The sequence below is a fragment of the Monodon monoceros genome, unplaced genomic scaffold, assembly GCF_005190385.1.
Source record: "Monodon monoceros isolate NGI ecotype Baffin Bay Population unplaced genomic scaffold, NGI_Narwhal_1 Super_Scaffold_5, whole genome shotgun sequence".
In the NCBI taxonomy this organism is placed as follows: Eukaryota; Metazoa; Chordata; class Mammalia; order Artiodactyla; family Monodontidae; genus Monodon; species Monodon monoceros.
In genome coordinates, this window is record NW_021703782.1 from 25,796,823 (window position 1) to 25,816,079 (window position 19,257).

Below are 19,257 nucleotides of genomic sequence, written 5' to 3' on the forward strand. Positions count from 1 at the left end.
GGGCTTCAGTAGTTGTGGCTCACGGGCTCTAGAGCACAGGCTCAGTAGTTGTGGTGCACGGGCTTAGTGGCTTCACAGCATGTGGGATCTTCCCAGACCAGGGCTTGAACCCATGTACCCTGCATTGGCAGGCGGATTCTTAACCACTGTGCCACCAGGGAAGCCCTATTTATTTATTTAATTTATTTTTTGGCTGTATTGGGTCTCTGTTGCTGCGTGCGGGCTTTCTCTAGTTGCAGCGAGTAGGGGCAGTGTGTGGGCTTCTCATTGCAGTGGCTTCTTTTGTTGCAGAGCACAGGCTCTAGGCACGCGGGCTTCAGTAGTTGCAGCATGTGGGTTCAGTAGTTGTGGCTTGCGGTCTCTAGAGAAATGGCTCAGTAGTTGTGGTGCACGGGCTTAGTTGCTCTGTGGCATGTGGGATCTTCCTGGACTAGGGCTCACACCCATCTCCCCTGCATTGGCAGGCAGATTCTTAACCACTGTGCCACCAGGGAAGTCCCAATACTATGTAGTCTTGATTACTGAAGCTTTATAATAAGTCTGGAACTTAGTATAAATCCTTTAACGTTTTTTCTTTTTTCAAGTTGTGCTAGATTCTTTGCATTTCCACATGAATTTTAGACTCAGCTTGGCAATTTTCACAAAAAAAAGGCCTGCTGGGATTTTGATTGGGAGTTGAATGTACATCAATTTGAGGAGAATTTACATGTAAATAATACTCTGTCATCCAGCATATGAACACAGTCGATCTCTATTTTTATGGGACTTCTTAATTTTTGTCAGCATTGTTTTGTAGTTTTTCATACACAGGTCTTATGCATCTTGTCAGATTTATCCCTCTGTGTTTCATATTTTTGGTGCTATTTAAGGTACTTTAAAATTTCAGTTTTCAATTGTTTGTTGATAGTATATAGAAATACAATTAATTTATGTATAATGATCTTGTATCTGGTAAATTTTCAAAACTTACTTCTCAGTCCTAGCAGGTTTTGTAGATTGTATAGGATTTTCTAAATAGATGATTAAGTTATTTGTAAGTGAGTATAGTTTACTTCTTTCCATTCTTTACGTCTTTAATTTCTCTTTCTTGCCTCATTGCATGGTGAGAAAATCAGTGCAATGATGAATTTAAATGGTGAGAGTAGACATCCTTTCCTTCTTCCTGATCTTATGGGGAATACTTTCCTCCTAAGTGGAAGTTTTATAGCTGCCCTTCAGCAGCTTGACAAACTTCCCTTCTATTCCTTGTTTGATGAGTTTTTATTGGGAATGAATGCTGGATTTTGTCCAATTTTTTTTGGCATCTTTAGAGATGATCATGTGTGTTTTTCTTTTTTAGCCTTTTAATTTGGTAAATTACAGTTTTTTTTTTCTTCTTAAACCAACCTTGTATTTCTGTAATGCAATGCACTGACCTTATTCAGATTTTACCAGTTTGACCTTCACTTTTGTGTATGTGTATGTTTATTTAGTTCTATGAAATTTTATACATGTACATTCATGTAACTACCACTATATTCAAAGATACAGGACAGTTCCATCACGAGGATCCATTCTGCTACCCTTTTATAGTCACAGCCAACTCCCTCACTCCTCCCCTTCTCTTCTTCTGGCAACCACTAATCTGTTCTTTGTCTCTATAACTTTGTCACTTCAAGAATGTTATATGAAAGAAGTCATATCATATGTTACCTTTGGGGATTGCTTTTTTTCACTCAGCATAATTTTCTTTTGAGATCCATCCAAATTGTTGCATGCATCAGTATTCCATTCCTTTTATTGCTGAGTAGTAGTCCAATGTATGAATGTACCACAGTTTGTTAAACCATTCATCCATTGAAGGACATCTGGGTTCTGTATAGTTTTTGGCTATTATGAATAAAGCTGCTATGGACATTTGTGTATAGGTTTTTGTGTGAACGTAAGGTTTTCATTTCTGACATAAATGCCCAAAAGTGCAAGTTTCTGGCTTATATAAATATATCAATATGTTTAGTTTTGTAATAAAGTGCCATACTCATTTCCAGAATGGCTAAACCATTTTACATTCCCACCAGCAGTGTTTGAGTGATCCAGTTTGTCTGCATTCTTGCCAGGATTTGGTGTTAGCACTATTTTTTAAAAAAAACATTTATTTATTTATTTGGTTGCACTGGGTCTTAATTGCAGCAGGTGGGCTCCTTAGTTGCAGCATGCGAACTCTTAATTGTGGCATGCATGTGGGATCTGGCTTCCTGAGCAGGGGTCGAACCCGGGCCCCTTGCATTGGGAGTGTGGAGCCTTAACCACTGTGCCACCAGGGAAGTCCCAGCACTATTTTTTATTTTACCCATTCTAATAGATTTCTAGCAGTATCTCCTTAGTTGGTAAGAGTAAGTAGTTTAGTGCAAGCAGTTCCTCTCTGGAGAGAGCTGAGTAGCTGAGCATATCTGAGTTAAGTGCACTGTATCAAGGCTTTACTCTTCTTAGAAAGAGACTTGTGTTCTCCCATGGGTAGGTAAAAAGCGTATGAGTCCCTGTTTATGGGTGGCTATTGCTGTCATTTTGTGAGGTCTTCATGGCATGTCCCTAGCATCTACTCATTCTGCTCAGATGATCTTTATCCCCAGGTGGATGGCAGATATAAGTGTGTCTTAAGATCTGATCTGACCAGCAAATGGTTCTGGCAAAGACGATCTAACAAGTGCTGAGAGGAAAGACAGAGTCTACTCCTGGGTTAGCTCATGTGAGTGGTTGGCAGGAAGGGACCCATGGGCTCAGTTCCAGGGTGTCCACTTGAGCATCACCAGACACTGCAGTTTTAAAAGGGCCAACTTCTGGCAGCTCATCTCAGCTTAGTGGGCCCCATGAAAGGTGGTTGGCCCCAGGAGTAATGGGTAGCATGCATATCATTACCTAGAGCTGTTTATTTGTTTAAGGTGGAATTAACTTAAAAGGAAATGCGAAATCTTTTTTTTTTTTTTTTACATCTTTATTGGAGTATAATTGCTTTACAATGGTGTGGTAGTTTCGGCTTTATAACAAAGTGAATCAGTTATACATATACATATGTTCCCATATCTCTTCCCTCTTGTGTCTCCCTCCCTCCCGCCCTCCCTATCCCACCCCCCTAGGTGGTCACAAAGCACCGAGTTGATCTCCCTGTGCTATGCGGCTGCTTCCCACTAGCTATTTTACATTTGGTAGTGTATATATGTCCATGCCACTCTCTCACTTTGTCACAGCTTACCCTTCCCCCTCCCACTCTCTCACTTTGTCACAGCTTACCCTTCCCCCTCCCCATATCCTCAAGTCCATTCTCTAGTAGATCTGTGTCTTTATTCCGGTCTTACCCCTAGGTTCTTCATGACATTTATTTTTTTCTTAGATTCCGTATATATGTGTTAGCATACGGTATTTGTCTTTCTCTTTCTGACTTATTTCACTCTGTATGACAGACTCTAGGTCCATCCATCTCACTACAAATAACTCAATTTCGTTTCTTTTTATGGCTGAGTAATATTCCATTGTATATATGTGCCACATCTTTATCCATTCATCCGATGATGGACACTTAGGTTGTTTCCATCTCCTGGCTATTGTAAATAGAGCTGCCATGAACATTATGGTACATGACTCTTTTTGAATTATGGTTTTCTCAGGGTATATGCCCAGTAGTGGGATTGCTGGGTCATATGGTAGTTCTATTTGTAGTTTTTTAAGGAACCTCCATACTGTTCTCCATAGTGGCGGTACAAATTCACATTCCCACCAGCAGTGCAAGAGTGTTCCCTTTCCTCCACACCCTCTCCAGCATTATTGTTTCTAGATTTTTTGTTGATGGCCATTCTGACTGGTGTGAGATGATATCTCATTGTAGTTTTGATTTGCATTACTCTAATGATTAATGATGTTGAGCATTCTTTCATGTGTTTGTTGAAACTCTTTATATCTTCTTTGGAGAAATGTCTATTTAGGTCTTCTGCCCATTCTTGGATTGCGTTGTTTGTTTTTTTGTTATTGAGCTGCGTGAGCTGCTTGTAAATTTTGGAGATTAATCCTTTGTCAGTTGCTTCATTTGCGAACATTTTCTCCCATTCTGAGAATTGTCTTTTGGTCTTGTTTATGCTTTCCTTTGCTGTGCAAAAGCTTTTAAGTTTCAATAGGTCCCATTTGTTTATTGTTGTTTTTATTTCCATTTCTCTAGGAGGTGGGTCACAAAGGATCTTGCTGTCATTTATGTCATAGAGTGTTGTGCCTATGTTTTCCTCTAAGACTTTAATAGTTTCTGGCCTTACATTTAGGTCTTTAATCCATTTTGAGCTTATTTTTGTGTATGGTGTTAGAGAGTGTTCTAATCTCATACTTTTACATGTACCTGTCCACTTTACCCAGCACCACTTATTGAATAGGCTGTTCTTTCTCCACTGTACATTCCTGCCTCCTTTGTCAAAGATAAGGTGACCATATATGCGTGGGTTTATCTCTGGGCTTTCTATCCTGTTCCATGGATCTATATTTCTGTTTTTGTGCCAGTACCATACTGTCTTGATTACTGTAGCTTTGTAGTATAGTCTGAAGTCAGGGAGCCTGATTCCTCCAGCTCCGTTTTTCATTCTCAAGATTGCTTTGCCTCTTCGGAATATTTTGTGTCTCCATTACAAGTTGTGAAATTTTTGTTCTAATTCTGTGAAAAATGCCAGTGGAAGTTTGATAGGGATTGCATTGAATCTGTAGATTGCTTTGGGTAGTAGAGTCATTTTCACAATGTTGATTCTACCAATCCAAGAACATGGTATATCTCTCCATCTATTTCTATCATCTTTAATTTCTTTCATCAGTGTCTTATAATTTTCTGCATACAGGTCTTTTGTCTCCTTAGGTAGGTTTATTCCTAGATATTTTATTCTTTTTGTTGCAGTGGTAAATGGGAGTGTTTTCTTGATTTCACTTTCAGATTTTTCATCATTAGTATATAGGAATGTCAGAGATTGCTGTGCATTAATTTTGTATCCTGCTACTTTACCAAATTCATTGATTAGCTCTAGTAGTTTTCTGGTAGCATCTTTAGGATTCTCTATGTATAGTATCATGTCATCTGCAAACAGTGAGAGCTTTACTTCTTCTTTTCCGATTTGGATTCTTTTCTTTTCCTTTTCTTCTCTGATTGCTGTGGCTAAAACTTCCAAAACTATATTGAATAAGAGTGGTGAGAGTGGGCACCCTTGTCTTGTTCCTGATCTTAGTGGAAATGCTTTCAGTTTTTCACCATTGAGGAGGATGTTGGCTGTGGGTTTGTCATATATGGCCTTTATTATGTTGAGGAAAGTTCCCTCTATGCCTACTTTCTGCAGGGTTTTTATCCTAAATGGGTGTTGAATTTTGTCAAAAGCTTTCTCTGCATCTATTGAGATGATCATAAGGTTTTTCTCCTTCAATTTGTTAATATGGTTTATCACATTGATTGATTTGCGTATATTGAAGAATCCTTGCATTCCTGGAATGAACCCCACTTGATCATGGTGTATGATCCTTTTAATGTGCTGTTGGATTCTGTTTGCTAGTATTTTGTTGAGGATTTTTGCATCTATGTTCATCAGTGATATTGGCCTGTAGTTTTCTTTCTTTGTGACATCCTTGTCTGGTTTTGGTATCAAGGTGATGGTTGCCTCGTAGAATAAATTTGGGAGTGTTCCTCTGCTATATTTTGGAAGAGTTTGAGAAAGATAGGTGTTAGCTCTTCTCTAAATGTTTGATAGAATTCGCCTGTGAAGCCATCTGGTCCTGGGCTTTTGTTTGTTGAAAGATTCTTAATCACAGTTTCAATTTCAGTGCTTGTGATTGGTCTGTTCATATTTTCTATTTCTTCCTGATTCAGTCTTGGCAGGTTGTGCGTTTCTAAGAATTTGTCCATTTCTTCCAGGCTGTCCATTTTATTGGCATAGAGTTGCTTGTAGTAATCTCTCATGATCTTTTGTATTTCTGCAGTGTCTGTTGTTACTTCTCCTTTTTCATTTCTAATTCTGTTGATTTGATTCTTCTCCCTTTTTTTCTTGATGAGTCTGGCTAATGGTTTATCTATTTTGTTTATCTTCTCAAAGAACCAGCTTTTAGTTTTATTGATCTTTGCTATCGTTTCCTTCATTTCTTTTTCATTTATTTCTGATCTGATCTTTATGATTTCTTTCCTTCTGCTAAGTTTGGGGTTTTTATTTTGTTCTTCTTTCTCTAATTGCTTTAGGTGCAAGTTTAGGTGGTTTATTTGAGATGTTTCCTGTTTCTTAAGGTAGGATTGTATTGCTATGAACTTCCCTCTTAGAACTGCTTTTGCTGCATCCCATAGGTTTTGGGTTGTTGTGTCTCCATTGTCATTTGTTTCTAGGTATTTTTTTATTTCCTCTTTGATTTCTTCATTGAACACTTCGTTATTAAGTAGTGTATTGTTTAGCCTCCATGTGTTTGTATTTTTTACAGATCTTTTCCTGTAATTGATATCTTGTCTTATAGCGTTGTGGTTGGAAAAGATACTTGATACGATATCAATTTTCTTAAATTTACTAAGGCTTGATTTGTGAACCAAGATATGATCTGTCCTGCACAATGTTCCATGAGCACATGAGAAAAATGTGTATTCTGTTGTTTTTGGATGGAATGTCCTATAAATATCAAATAAGTCCATCTTGTTTAATGTATCATTAAAAGCTTGTGTTTCCTTATTTATTTTCATTTTGGATGATCTGTCCATTGGTGAAAGTGGGGTGTTAAAGTCCCCTACTATGAATATGTTACTGTTGCTTTCCCGTTTTATGGCTGTTAGTATTTGCCTTATGTATTGAGGTGCTCCTACGTTGGGTGCATAAATATTTACAATTGTTATATCTTCTTCTTGGATCGATCCCTTGATCATTATGTAATGTCCTTCTTTGTCTCTTGTAATAGTCTTTATTTTAAAATCTATTTTGTCTGATATGAGAATTGCTACACCAGCTTTGTTTTGATTTCCATTTGCATGTAATATCTTTTTCCATCCCCTCACTTTCAGTGTGTATGTGTCCCTAGGTCTGAAGTGAGTCTCTTGTAGACAGCATATATATGGGTCTTGTTTTTGTATCCATTCAGCCAGTCTGTGTATTTTGGTGGGAGCCTTTAATCCATTTACATTTAAGGTAATTATCGATATGTATGTTCCTATTCCCATTTTCTTAATTGTTTTGAGTTTGTTATTGTAGGTGTTTTCTTTTGTGTTTCTTGCCTAGAAAATGTTCTTTAGCATTTGTTGTAAAGCTGGTTTTGTGGTGCTGAACTCTCTCAGCTTTTGCTTGTCTGTAAAGGTTTTAATTTCTCCATCAAATCTGAATGAGATCCTTGCTGGGTAATCTTGGTTGTAGGTTTTTCTCCTTCATCACTTTAAATATGTCCTGCCAGTCCCTTCTGGCTTGCAGAGTTTCTGCTGAAAGATCCACTGTTAACCTTATGGGGATTCCCTTGTGTGTTATTTGTTGTTTTTCCCTTGCTGCTTTTATTATGTTTTATTTGTATTTAATTTTTGACAGTTTGATTAATTTGTGTCTTGGTGTCTTTCTCTTTGGATTTATCCTGTATGGGACTCTCTGTGCTTCCTGGACTTGTTTAACTATTTCCTATCCCATATTAGGGAAGTTTTCAACTATAATCTCTTCAAATATTTTCTCAGTCCCTTTCTTTTTCTCTTCTTCTTCTGGAACCCGTATATTTCGAATGTTGGTGCATTTAGTGTTGTCCCAGAGGTCTCTGTGACTGTTCTCAGTTCTTTTTAAACTTTTTAAAAATTCTGCTCTGCAGTAGTTATTTTCACTATTTTATCTTCCAGGTCACTTATCTGTTCTTCTGCCTCAGTTATTCTGCTATTGATCCCTTCCAGAGTATTTTTAATTTCATTTATTGTGTTGTTCATCATTCCTTGTTCCCTCTTTAGTTCTTCTAGGTCCTTGTTAAATGTTTCTTGCATTTTGTCTATTCTATTTCCAAGATTTTGGATCATCTTTACTATCATTATTCTGAATTCTTTTTCAGGTAGACTGCCTATTTCCTCTTCATTTGTTAGGTCTGGTGGGGTTTTATCATGCTCCTTCATCTGCTCTGTGTTTTTCTGTCTTCTCATTTTGCTCATCTTACTGTGTTTGGGGTCTCCTTATTGCAGGCTGCAGGTTCGTAGTTCCCGTTGTTTTTGGTGTCTCTTCCCAGTGGCTAGTGTTGTTTACGTGGGTTGTGTAGGCTTCCGCGTGGAGGGGACTAGTGCCTGTGTTCTGGTGGATGAGGCTGGATCTTGTCTTTCTGGTGGGCAGGTCCACGTCTGGTGGTGTGTTTTTGGGTTTCTGTGGACTTATTATGATTTTAGGCAGCCTCTCTGCTAATAGGTGGGGTTGTGTTCCTGTCTTGCTAGATGTTTGGCATAGGGTGTCCAGCACTGTAGCTTGCTTCTCGTTGAGTGAAGCTGGGTGTTGGTATTGAGATGGAGATCCCTGGGAGATTTTCGCCATTTGATATTATGCGCAGCTGGGAGGTTTCTTGTGGACCAGTGTCCTGAAGTTGGCTCTCCCACCTCAGAGGCACAGCACTGACTCCTGGCTGCAGCACCAAGAGCCTTTCATCCACACCACTCCGAATAAAAGGGAGAAAATGTAGAAAGAAAGAAAGAGGATGAAAGAAAATAAAATAAAGTAACATAAAATAAAGTTATTAAAATAAAAAATAATTATTAAGAAAAAATGTTTTTAGAAAGTAAAAAAGAAAAAAAAATGGACAGATCGAACACTAAGACAAATGGTGAAAGCAAAGCTATACAGACTAAAGCTCACACAGAAGCATACACATACACACTCAGAAAAAGGGCAAAAGGGGAAAAAATAATAAATGTTGCTCTCAACGTCCACCTCCTCAATTTGGGATGATTCATTGTCTATTCAGGTATTCCAGAGATGCTGGGTGTATCTAGTTGACTGTGGAGATTTAGTCCACTGCTCCTGAGGCTGCTGGGAGAGATTTCCCTTTGTCTTCTTTGTTCGCACAGCTCCCGGGGTTCAGCTTTGGATTTGGCCCCTCCTCTGCATGTAGGTCGCCGGAGGGCGTCTGTTCTTCGCTCAGATAGATCGGGGTTAAAGGAGTAGCTGACTCGGGGGCTCTGGTTCAGTCAGGCCGGGGGGAGGGAGGGTTACAGGTGTGGGGTGAGCCTGTGGCATCAGAGGACAGCATGACATTGCACCAGCTTGAGGTGTGCCTTGTGTTCTCCCAGGGAAGTTGTCCCTGGATCACGGGACCCTGGCTGTGGCAGGCTGCAGAGGCTCCCAGGAGGGGCGGTGTGGATAGTAACCTGTGCTTGCACACAGGCTTTTTGGTGGCGGCAGCAGCAGCCTTAGCGTCTCATACCCATCTCTGGGGTCCGCGCTGTTAGCCTCAGCTCGTGCCCATCTCTGGAGCTCCTTTAAGCAGCGCTCTTAATCCCCTCTCCTCGCGCACCAGGAAACAAAAAGGGAAGAAAAAGTCTCTTGCCTCTTCAGCAGGTCCAGACTTTTCCCTGGACTCCCTCCTGGCTAGCCGTCGTGCACTAACCCCTTCAGGGTGTGTTCACGCCGCCACTCCTCTCCCTGCGCTCCAACCGAAGCCCGAGCCTCAGCTCCCAGCCCCGCCCGCCCCGGTAGGTGAGCAGAGAAGCCTCTCAGGCTAGTGAGTGCCGGTTCGCACTGATCCTCTGTGCAGGAATCTCCCCGCCTTGCCCTCCGCACCCCTGATGCTGTGCTCTCCTGTGCGGTACCGAAGCTCCCCCCTCAGCCAACTACAGTCTCCGCCCGGGAAGGGGCTTCCTAGTGTGTGGAAACCTTTCCTCCTTCACAGCTCCCTCCCACTGGTGCAGGTCCCATCCCTATTCTTTTGTCTCTGTTTCTTCTTTTTTTCTTTTGCCCTACCCAGGTACGTGGGGAGTTTCTTGCCTTTTGGGAGGTCTGAGGTCTTCTGCCAGCATTCAGTAGGTGTTCTGTAGGAGTTGTTGCACGTGTAGATGTATTTCTGGTGTATCTGTGGGGAGGAAGGTGATCTCCGCGTCTTACTCTTCCGCCATCTTCCTGAAAATACCCACGAAATCTTAAGTATACTAGTCTGTGAGTTCAAACAATGCATATACCTCCAAAACCCAAACTTTATCAAAATACAGATCATTACTTTTATCCACATAGTTCCCTTGCGGCCCATCCCAGTAAACCCCTGCTCCTACCCCTCAGAGGTACCACTGTTCTGATTTTATTTCACCATTGATTAGTTTGGTCCACTGTACAATTTTGCATAAATGGAATCATTTAATATGTTCTTGTTTGTTTAAGGCTTCTTTCACTCAGTAGTTTTTTTGTTTTTGTTTTTTTGTGGTATGCGGGCCTCTCACTGCTGTGGCCTCTCCCGTTGCGGAGCACAGGCTCTGGACGCACAGGCTCAGCGGCCATGGCTCATGGGCCCAGCCGATCCGTGGCATGTGGGATCTTCCCGGACCGGGGCACAAACCCGTGTCCCCTGCATCGGCAGGCGGACTCTCAACTACTGCACCACCAGGGAAGCCCGACTCAATATAGTTTTTAAACTTCATCCATGTTGTTGCATACATCAGTAGTCTGTTCTTTTTTTAAACATCAAATAGCATTCAATTATATGAATATATGACTGTTTATCCATTCTCCTTAATAGACACCTTGATGGCTTCCAGTTTTTAGTCATTTTAAAAAAGTTGCTATTGGGCTTCCCTGGTGGCGCAGTGGTTGAGAGTCCACCTGCCGATGCAGGGGACACGGGTTCTTGCCCCGGTCCGGGAAGATCCCACATGCCGCGGAGCGGCTGGGCCCGTGAGCCATGGCCGCTGAGCCTGCGCGTCCGGAGCCTGCGCTCCACAACGGGAGAGGCCACAACAGTGAGAGGCCCGCGTACCGCAAAAAAAAAAAAAAAAGAAAGTTGCTATTAACATTCTTATGCTGAGAATTTTTTGTTTGTTTTTGGTAAACCTTTGTTTTCATTTCCTTTGGATAAATACCTAGGGTATATTAGTTTTCTAGGGTTGCTGTAATAAATTACCACAAACTTAGAGGCTTAAAACAAAGAAATTTATTCTTTCACAGTTCAACATCAACATACTGGAGGGGCTGGCTACTTCTGGAGGTTTTGAAATGGAGTCTGTTCTTTGTCTCTCTTAGCTTCTGGTGGTTGCTGGCAATCCCTAGTATTCCTTGGCTTGTAGCTGTATCACTCTAATCTCTGCCTCTGTGGTTACATAGGCTTCTTCCTTCTATATGTATCTTTATCCAAATCACTCTCTCCTTGTAAGGATTCCAGTCATTGAATTAAAGCTCATTCTAATCCAGTATAACCTCATCTTAACTTGATTACATCTGCAAAGACTCTATTTCAAAATTAAGGCCACATTCACTGTTCCAGGTTGATATTAATTTTGGTGGGATAATATTCAACTCAGTACACTTGAGTCATAGGGTAACTGTATGTGTAGTTTTATAAGAAACGACTAGAACTTTTCCAGAGTGGTTGTACAATTTCTCACTTCCATGAACAACAAACACATGAGAGTTCCTGTCACTTCACATCTTCCCCGACAGTTTTCATTTTATTTCTGGTGATGGATGTGTAGAGTTATCTCATGGGGGTTTCCATTTTGCTGACACTTAATGACAGTGAACCCTTCTGTATGCTTTCTGATCATTAATATGCATCATATACCTTACTTTGTGAGGTATACATTCAAATCTTTTCCCAATTTTTCTGCATTGTTTTTATTATTGAGTTCTTTATTAATCCTGGATACCAGTCCATTGTCGTTTGTACATTTTGCAAACATCCTCTCAGTCTGAAACTTTTCTGTTCATTTTCTTAACAGTAACTTTTGATGAGCAGATATTTAATATTGAGGAAGTCTAATTTTCCTCTGTCATGGCAGCCTGTGACCAGCGAAGTTAATACATAAAATTAACCATCACATATGCTAATATTTCTTTTATATTTTCTTAAAATCACAGAGATGGCATATTATGAAAGTTGTCCAATTTCCAGGGATTAATTCTGATTAATATTGAAAATGTTCCCTTTCTACATTTGTGGACCAAGTCTTAAAATTCTTTAAATTGTTTAAAAGCAGTGAATGCACAGCATTCTTTCTTCTGCTGTAATCCAGTGTCTATGGTCATTTGTTTAACTCACTGCTATACTTTCCTTTCTCACAACTGCAGCTGCAGAAGGCAAAATTTCTTTAAGGAGCCATTAGACATGGATTTTTTTTTCCTTTGGAACATTTAAGTTCATGTACAATTATTGAAGTAGTTACTGGTCTGAAAAATCAATTGGCATGAGAGCAGCTGTAGATTATAAAAGAATTTATAAACTGATTAACTTTTTTCTACATCATGGAAATTTTTGTGACTAAGTGAAAAGCATTACCTTGGTAACATTTTGTTTTTTATTTCTCCTTCTATTGAGGAACTTCTGGATGTTTAAAACCAAAGTGAACTTTGTAATTCTTAATCACTTTTAGCTAAAATTTGCCACATTACTAGATAGGCACAAAAATGATGAATGAGTAGTCATTAGAGGCTATAGTTCCCATAAGGGCAGTGTTAACTATTTAAATCAGTCACCGTATTTTATACAGAAGACACTGAACGGCACACCTGTAATGATGTGCCGTTTACCACTGGCCTTAGACTTTATGCCTAGGCGGGAGAATAAACAGGCCAAGGAGAAGGCAGGGGCTGCTTTTCTCTCCCCATCACAGACAAGGAGACAGTAGTGCAATACTGAAAGCTCAGCTGTCAGAACTTTAGAATTACAACAAAGTATTTCTTGGAAACTGCAGGCCAGAAATGTACATACATGCCACGAATTTTGAAAATGTGGACAGCCTAGCTTAACAAAATAAACTTACTGATAGTTCAATGAGCTGAACTAGAGACCAACCATGGTGGGACCCCTGACTGAAAGGATGTTCACTTTCACAGTGAAAGTCCAGCAGGGTCAGCACTTGTGATTATCAAGGCCATTTCACAGGAGCTTCTAGGTCTAGCAACACACACACACACACACACACACACACACACACACACACACACAGAACTAAATTTACTGAATAGTTTGCTGAGGGGCTTTTAAGTGTTAGGAAGGGGTTTCATGGTAGCTCTTCTTGTTAGTATTGAAAACTAGCCTCTTAGACCAGATGGAATGAGTAGTTTTCTGTAAAAGGGTCAGGTCGTAAATATTTTAGTCTTTGTAGCCTTTATATTCTGTGTTGCAACTACTCACCTTTGTTGTATGTGAAAGCTTCCATAGACACAAGATGAAGACAGAGTGTGGCTGTGGTCTAATAGACCTTTATTTACAAAACACCTAGTTGGCTGTAGTTTGCTGCCCAGTGTTATAGACGGTTCATAAAATACATCTCACTTTTGATTGATGAAGAAAGAATCAGGTAGGTCTGCAAAGGCTTCTGGCAGATAGAAGCAGAGTAATGGAGCAAGGCATACAAATTTGATATCTGTTAGAGCTATTTTAGGTGGAAATTTTTCCATTTACAACAGTTAAAAAAAAAAACACTGAAAAGCAGGTCTTGGTGGAGTCAAAATCCTTTAATGGGTTGCAGGCCTAGACTATGTTTTTGTGTTTTACTGCTGAATTCACACTCCCAGATAGAGAACCCACTGCATAATGCTCTAGGAAATACTTGTTTAGGATGGGGGAAACACCTTCCAGTTCATTTCCCACATGGGTCTCTGACCTGTCCTCTCTATTGCCTCCACCATGGGGCCTCTAGGTGGAGTGACTCCCTTTTTTGACTCCATCCTTTCTTGTAGGAAATGTCCCTAAAGAAATTTGTAATAAGTTATGTAGTTTAACTCTCAGTAAAAGCATATATTTGTAGATATTGTTTACATCAGTGTTAATGACTGTGGCTTGTAAGATAATTGTATTGGGGGCAGATGTACAACTCTAATGGCAGCAATTTTTAGGGCTAGAGCTGCCTGTGATGCTTTCTTAAAACTGTTTAAGCTGGGCTGATATTTAGAGCTGGCTCATTGTGTGGGTTTTATGTGTTGTAAAAGGATATACATTAATGTGTCACCCTGGGATGAAAGGTAGGTCTGTGAAGGAAATCTTTCCTATGGGAACATCTAAGGAATGACTGCTGGACAAGTGTTACCATCCACAAGGTACCTGTGGTGATTCTGACCGACACTTTCTCTCCAGCAGAACCAAGAACAGAATTCCAGCCCCATCTCTCCTGCCCAGTGAGTTTTTCCAGTCCACAGTTCCTCCATCAATATGTGTTCTGCGGTCACTTCCCTCAGATCTTCCCAGGTTCATCTGCAGGAAGCCACTTCCTACTAGAAGCTCCGAGCTGCTCGAGTAACAAAGCAGAAGATGGAGAGAGAGAAGGCTCTTGCGCTGTGTTTGGGAGGCTGCGGCTGAGCGGGACTTCAAGGGCATTCTTCAGCCCATCTCAAGGTCAGCCAGTAGACCAGGAAGGCAACAGTGGTGGAGGAATAGATCAGGGGGTGATCCCTGAGGAGACAGATGCAATGTTGACAGGGGCAGACATCTCAGAATCTGGAGCAGTCATATGTGAAAAATACAGACTAGGACTTAGCACAAAGTCAAGCCTCTTTAGCCTCCAGAAGCTTCATGTGTGCCCTGAATGTGGCAGAAGCTTCTACCAGAAGTCAGACCTCATCAAGCACCAGAGGACACACACAGGGGAGAAGCCCTATAGTTGTAGGGAGTGTGGGCGAGGCTTTGGCCGGAAGTCCTCACTCACCATACACCAGAGGAAACACTCAGGGGAGAAGCCCTACATGTGTAGGGAGTGTGGGCGACACTTCAGGTATACGTCCTCCCTAACTAACCATAAGAGGATACACTCTGGGGAGAGACCCTTTGTATGTCAGGAGTGTGGGCGAGGTTTTCGCCAGAAGATTGCCCTCATCCTGCACCAGAGGACACACTTGGAGGAGAAGCCTTTTGTGTGTCCAGAGTGTGGAAGAGGCTTTTGCCAGAAGGCGTCACTCCTCCAACACCGTAGCTCACATTCGGCTGAGAGGCCCTTCTTGTGCCTTGAGTGTGGGCGTGGCTTCAGGCAGCAGTCGCTGCTCCTCAGTCATCAGGTCACACACTCAGGGGAGAAGCCTTATGTTTGTGCCGAGTGTGGGCACAGCTTTCGCCAAAAGGTCACTCTCATCAGACACCAGAGGACACACACAGGGGAGAAGCCTTACATGTGCTCTGAGTGTGGGCGTGGCTTTAGCCAGAAAGTCTCCCTCATGGGCCACCAGAGGACACACACGGGTGAGAAGCCTTATGTGTGCCCTGAGTGTGGGCGTGGTTTTGGTCAGAAGGTCACCCTCATCAGACACCAGAGGACGCATACTGGGGAGAAGCCTTATCTGTGCTCTGAGTGTGGACGTACCTTTGGCTTCAAGTCACTCCTCACCAGACACCAGAGGACACATTCAGGGGAGGAGGCTGATGTGTACGGAGTATGTGAGCAAAGACTTGGTCAGAAGACCCACCTCACCTCTGACCAGAAGACATACTCAGGAGAAAAGCCATGTGTGTGTGATGAGTGTGGACGTGGCTTTGGCTTCAAGTCAGCCCTCATCAGACATCAGCGGACCCATTCAGGAGAGAAGCCATATGTGTGCAGGGAGTGCGGTCGTGGCTTTAGCCAGAAGTCTCACCTCCACAGACATAAGAGGACCAAGTCTGGCCATCACCTCCTGCCACAAGAGCTGTTCTCTTGACGTTTCCTTTCTTTTCCCCATGAGTGTGTAGGTGGCAGAAATCACTAGGAAATGTTCCACTTTCCTTAAATTCAGTCGAGGAAAAAAATGTTGCATTCTTTCAGTGATCTTAAGATAGTTGACTTATGGTTTACTTCTTGCACTAGCAATGTGTTTTAATTTGCTAGGGCTGCCATAACAAAATACCACAGACGTGGTGGCTTAAAGAACAGAAGTTTGTTTTTTCAAAGTTCTTGAGACTGGAAGTCCAAGATCAGTGTGTAGGCAGTTTGGTTTTTACTGAAGTCTCGCCCCTTGGCTTGCGGATGATTGCATTCTTGCTGAGTCCTGAATGGCCTTTTTTCTGTGTGTGTGCTTCCCTGGTATCTCTCTTCTTCTGAGTACACCAGCCATACTGGGTTAGGGCTCCACCCTATAACCTCATAATATTTACCTTTAAAAGTCACATTGTAGGTTATGGCTTCAATGTATGAATTTGGGGGAACAATTCAGTCTTAACAACTCCGCCCTCTGGACCCCCCAGATTCATATTCTTCACATACAAAATACATTCACCCCATCTTAAAAGCTGCAAACATCTTAACCCATTCCAGTATCAACTCTAAATTCAAAATCTCACCTAAATCTCTTCTAAATTGAGTGTGGATGAGAGTAGAGGTACGTTTCATCCTTTGGCACAATTCCTTTCCAGCTGTGAACCTGTGAACCAGACAAGTTATTCGCTTCCAAAATACAATGATAGGATAGTCAGAGAATTCACATTTCCATTCTAAAAGTGGAAAGAAGGATTGCTGGGTCCCAAGCAAGTTTAAAACCTTGCAAGGCAAATTATGTTAGTTTTTAAGGCTTGAGAATAATCTTTAGCTATGTATTCTGCCCTCTGGTCCCACTGGGGTGGCAGCCCCACCTTCTGGTCTCACTGGGATGGCAGCGGTGATACCTGGCCCACTGAAACCATGGAAGAACCATATGGCTCCTCAGACATTTATTCTCTGGGCCTGCTTTGGAAATGGCAGACCTGCTGGTCTCTCTTTCACCTTTGGGGTCATTCTTTCCTTTTCTTGATGGATAATGTGTTTTTAGTCAGATAGATAGCTCTATTTTCCCTTCTTGTAGAATCTCAGAAATCTGACAGCCTGCCTTCATTCTGTCCCATCTAGGTCACCTTTAGTTCTACTGAGATGGTTGATTGGTTCCAAACTTACCTCTCTGTCTTTTTTATTTATTTTATTTATTTATTTTTGGCTGTGTTGGGTCTTCTTTGTTGCGTACGCACTTTCTCAACTTGCGGCGAGTGGGGTCTACTTTTCGTTGTGTTGCACGTGCTTCTCATTGAGGTGGCTTCTCTTGTGGAGCATGGGCTCTAGGCACGTGGGCTTCAGTGGTTGTGGCATGTGGGCTTCAGTAGTTGTGGCACAAGGGCTCAGTAGTTGTGGCTTATAGGCTCTAGAGTGCAAGCTCAGTACTTGTGGCACACAGGCTTAGTTGCTCCATGGCATGTGGGATCTTTCTGGACCAGGGCTCGAACCCGTGTTCCCTGCACTGGCAGGCAGATGCTTTTTTTTTAAATCCTTATTGGAGTATAATTGCTTTACAGTGGTGTGTTAGTTTCTGCTTTATAACAAAGTGAATCACTTATACATATGTTCCCATATCTCTTCCCTCTTGCGTCTCCCTCCCTCCCGCCCTCCCTATCCCACCCCTCTAGGTGGTCACAAAGCACCGAGTTGATCTCCCTGTGCTATGCGGCTGCTTCCCACTAGCTATTTTACATTTGGTAGTGTATATATGTCCATGCCACTCTCTCACTTTGTCACAGCTTATTTTCTCCCATTCTGAGAATTGTCTTTTGGTCTTGTTTATGCTTTCCTTTGCTGTGCAAAAGCTTTTAAGTTTCAATAGGTCCCATTTGTTTATTTTTGTTTTTATTTCCATTTCTCTAGAAGGTGGGTCAAAAAGGACCTTGCTGTGATTTATGTCATAGAGTGTTCTGCCTATGTTTTCCTCTAAGAGTTTGATAGTTTCTGGCCTTACATTTAGGTCTTTAATCCATTTTGAGCTTATTTTTGTGTATGGTGTTAGGGAGTGTTCTAATCTCATACTTTTACATGTACCTGTACAGTTTTCCCAGCACCACTTATTGAAGAGGCTGTCCTTTCTCCACTGTACATTCCTGCCTCCTTTATCAAAGATAAGGTGACCATATGTGCATGGGTTTATCTCTGGGCTTTCTGTCCTGTTCCATTGATCTATATTTCTCTTTTTGTGCCAGTACCATACTGTCTTGATTACTGTAGCCCTGTAATATAGTCTGAAGTCAGGGAGCCTGATTCCTCCAGCTCCATTTTTCGTTCTCAAGATTGCTTTGGCTATTCGGGGTCTTTTGTGTTTTCATACAAATTGTGAAGTTTTCTGTTCTAGTTCTGTGAAAAATGCCAGTGGTAGTTTGATAGGGATTGCATTGAATCTGTAGATTGCTTTGGGTCATTTTCACAATGTTGATTCTTCCAATCCAAGAATATGGTATATCTCTCCATCTATTTGTATCATCTTTAATTTCTTTCTTCATTCTCTTATAATTTTCTGCATACAGGTCTTTTGTCTCCTTAGGTAGGTTTATTCCTAGATATTTTATTCTTTTTGTTGCAATGGTAAATGGGAGTGTTTTCTTGATTTCACTTTCAGATTTTTCATCATTAGTGTATAGGAATGCGAGAGATTTCTGTGCGTTAATTTTATATACTGCTACTTTTCCAAATTCACTGATTAGCTTTAGTAGTTTTCTGGTAGCATCTTTAGGATTCTCTATGTATAGTAACAGTGACAGCTTTACTTCTTCTTTTCCGATTTGGATTCCTTTTATTTCCTTTTCTTCTCTGAGTGCTGTGGCTAAAACTTCCAAAACTATGTTGAATAAGAGTGGTGAGAGTGGGCAACCTTGTCTTGTTCCTGATCTTAGTGGAAATGGTTTCCATTTTTCACCATTGAGGACGATCTTGGCTGTGGGTTTGTTGTAAATGGCCTTTATTATGTTCAGGAAAGTTCCCTCTATGCCTACTTTCTGCAGGGTTATTATCATAAATGGGTGTTGAATTTTGTCAGAAGCTTTCTCTGCATCTATTGAGATGATCATATGGTTTTTCTCCTTCAGTTTGTTAATATGGTGTATCACATTGATTGATTTGTGTATATTGAAGAGTCCTTGCATTCCTGGAATAAACCCCACTTGATCATGGTGTATGATCCTTTTACTGTGCTGTTGGATTCTGTTTGCTAGTATTTTGTTGAGGATTTTTGTATCTATGTTCATCAGTGATATTGGCCTGTAGTTTTCTTTCTTTGTGACATCCTTGTCTGGTTTTGGTATCAGGATGATGGTGGCCTTGTAGAATGAGTTTGGGAGTGTTCCTCCCTCTGCTATATTTTGGAAGTTTGAGAAGGATAGGTGTTAGCTCTTCTCTAAATGTTT

The 19,257-nt window shown here is 41.3% G+C and overlaps 1 protein-coding gene across 1 annotated transcript in view; it reads left to right on the top strand.

The window, feature by feature from the left end:
- The window catches only part of ZNF169 (zinc finger protein 169), a 49,662-nt gene extending 33,799 nt beyond the window's left edge, over positions 1–15,863 (top strand). Inside the window, exon 3 of the mRNA XM_029203726.1 lies at positions 14,242–15,863. Within this exon, the coding sequence (XP_029059559.1) occupies positions 14,242–15,788 (1,547 nt within the window). The 3' untranslated portion in view covers positions 15,789–15,863. The remainder of the gene's footprint in view (positions 1–14,241) is intronic.
- Positions 15,864–19,257: the final 3,394 nt, after the last annotated feature.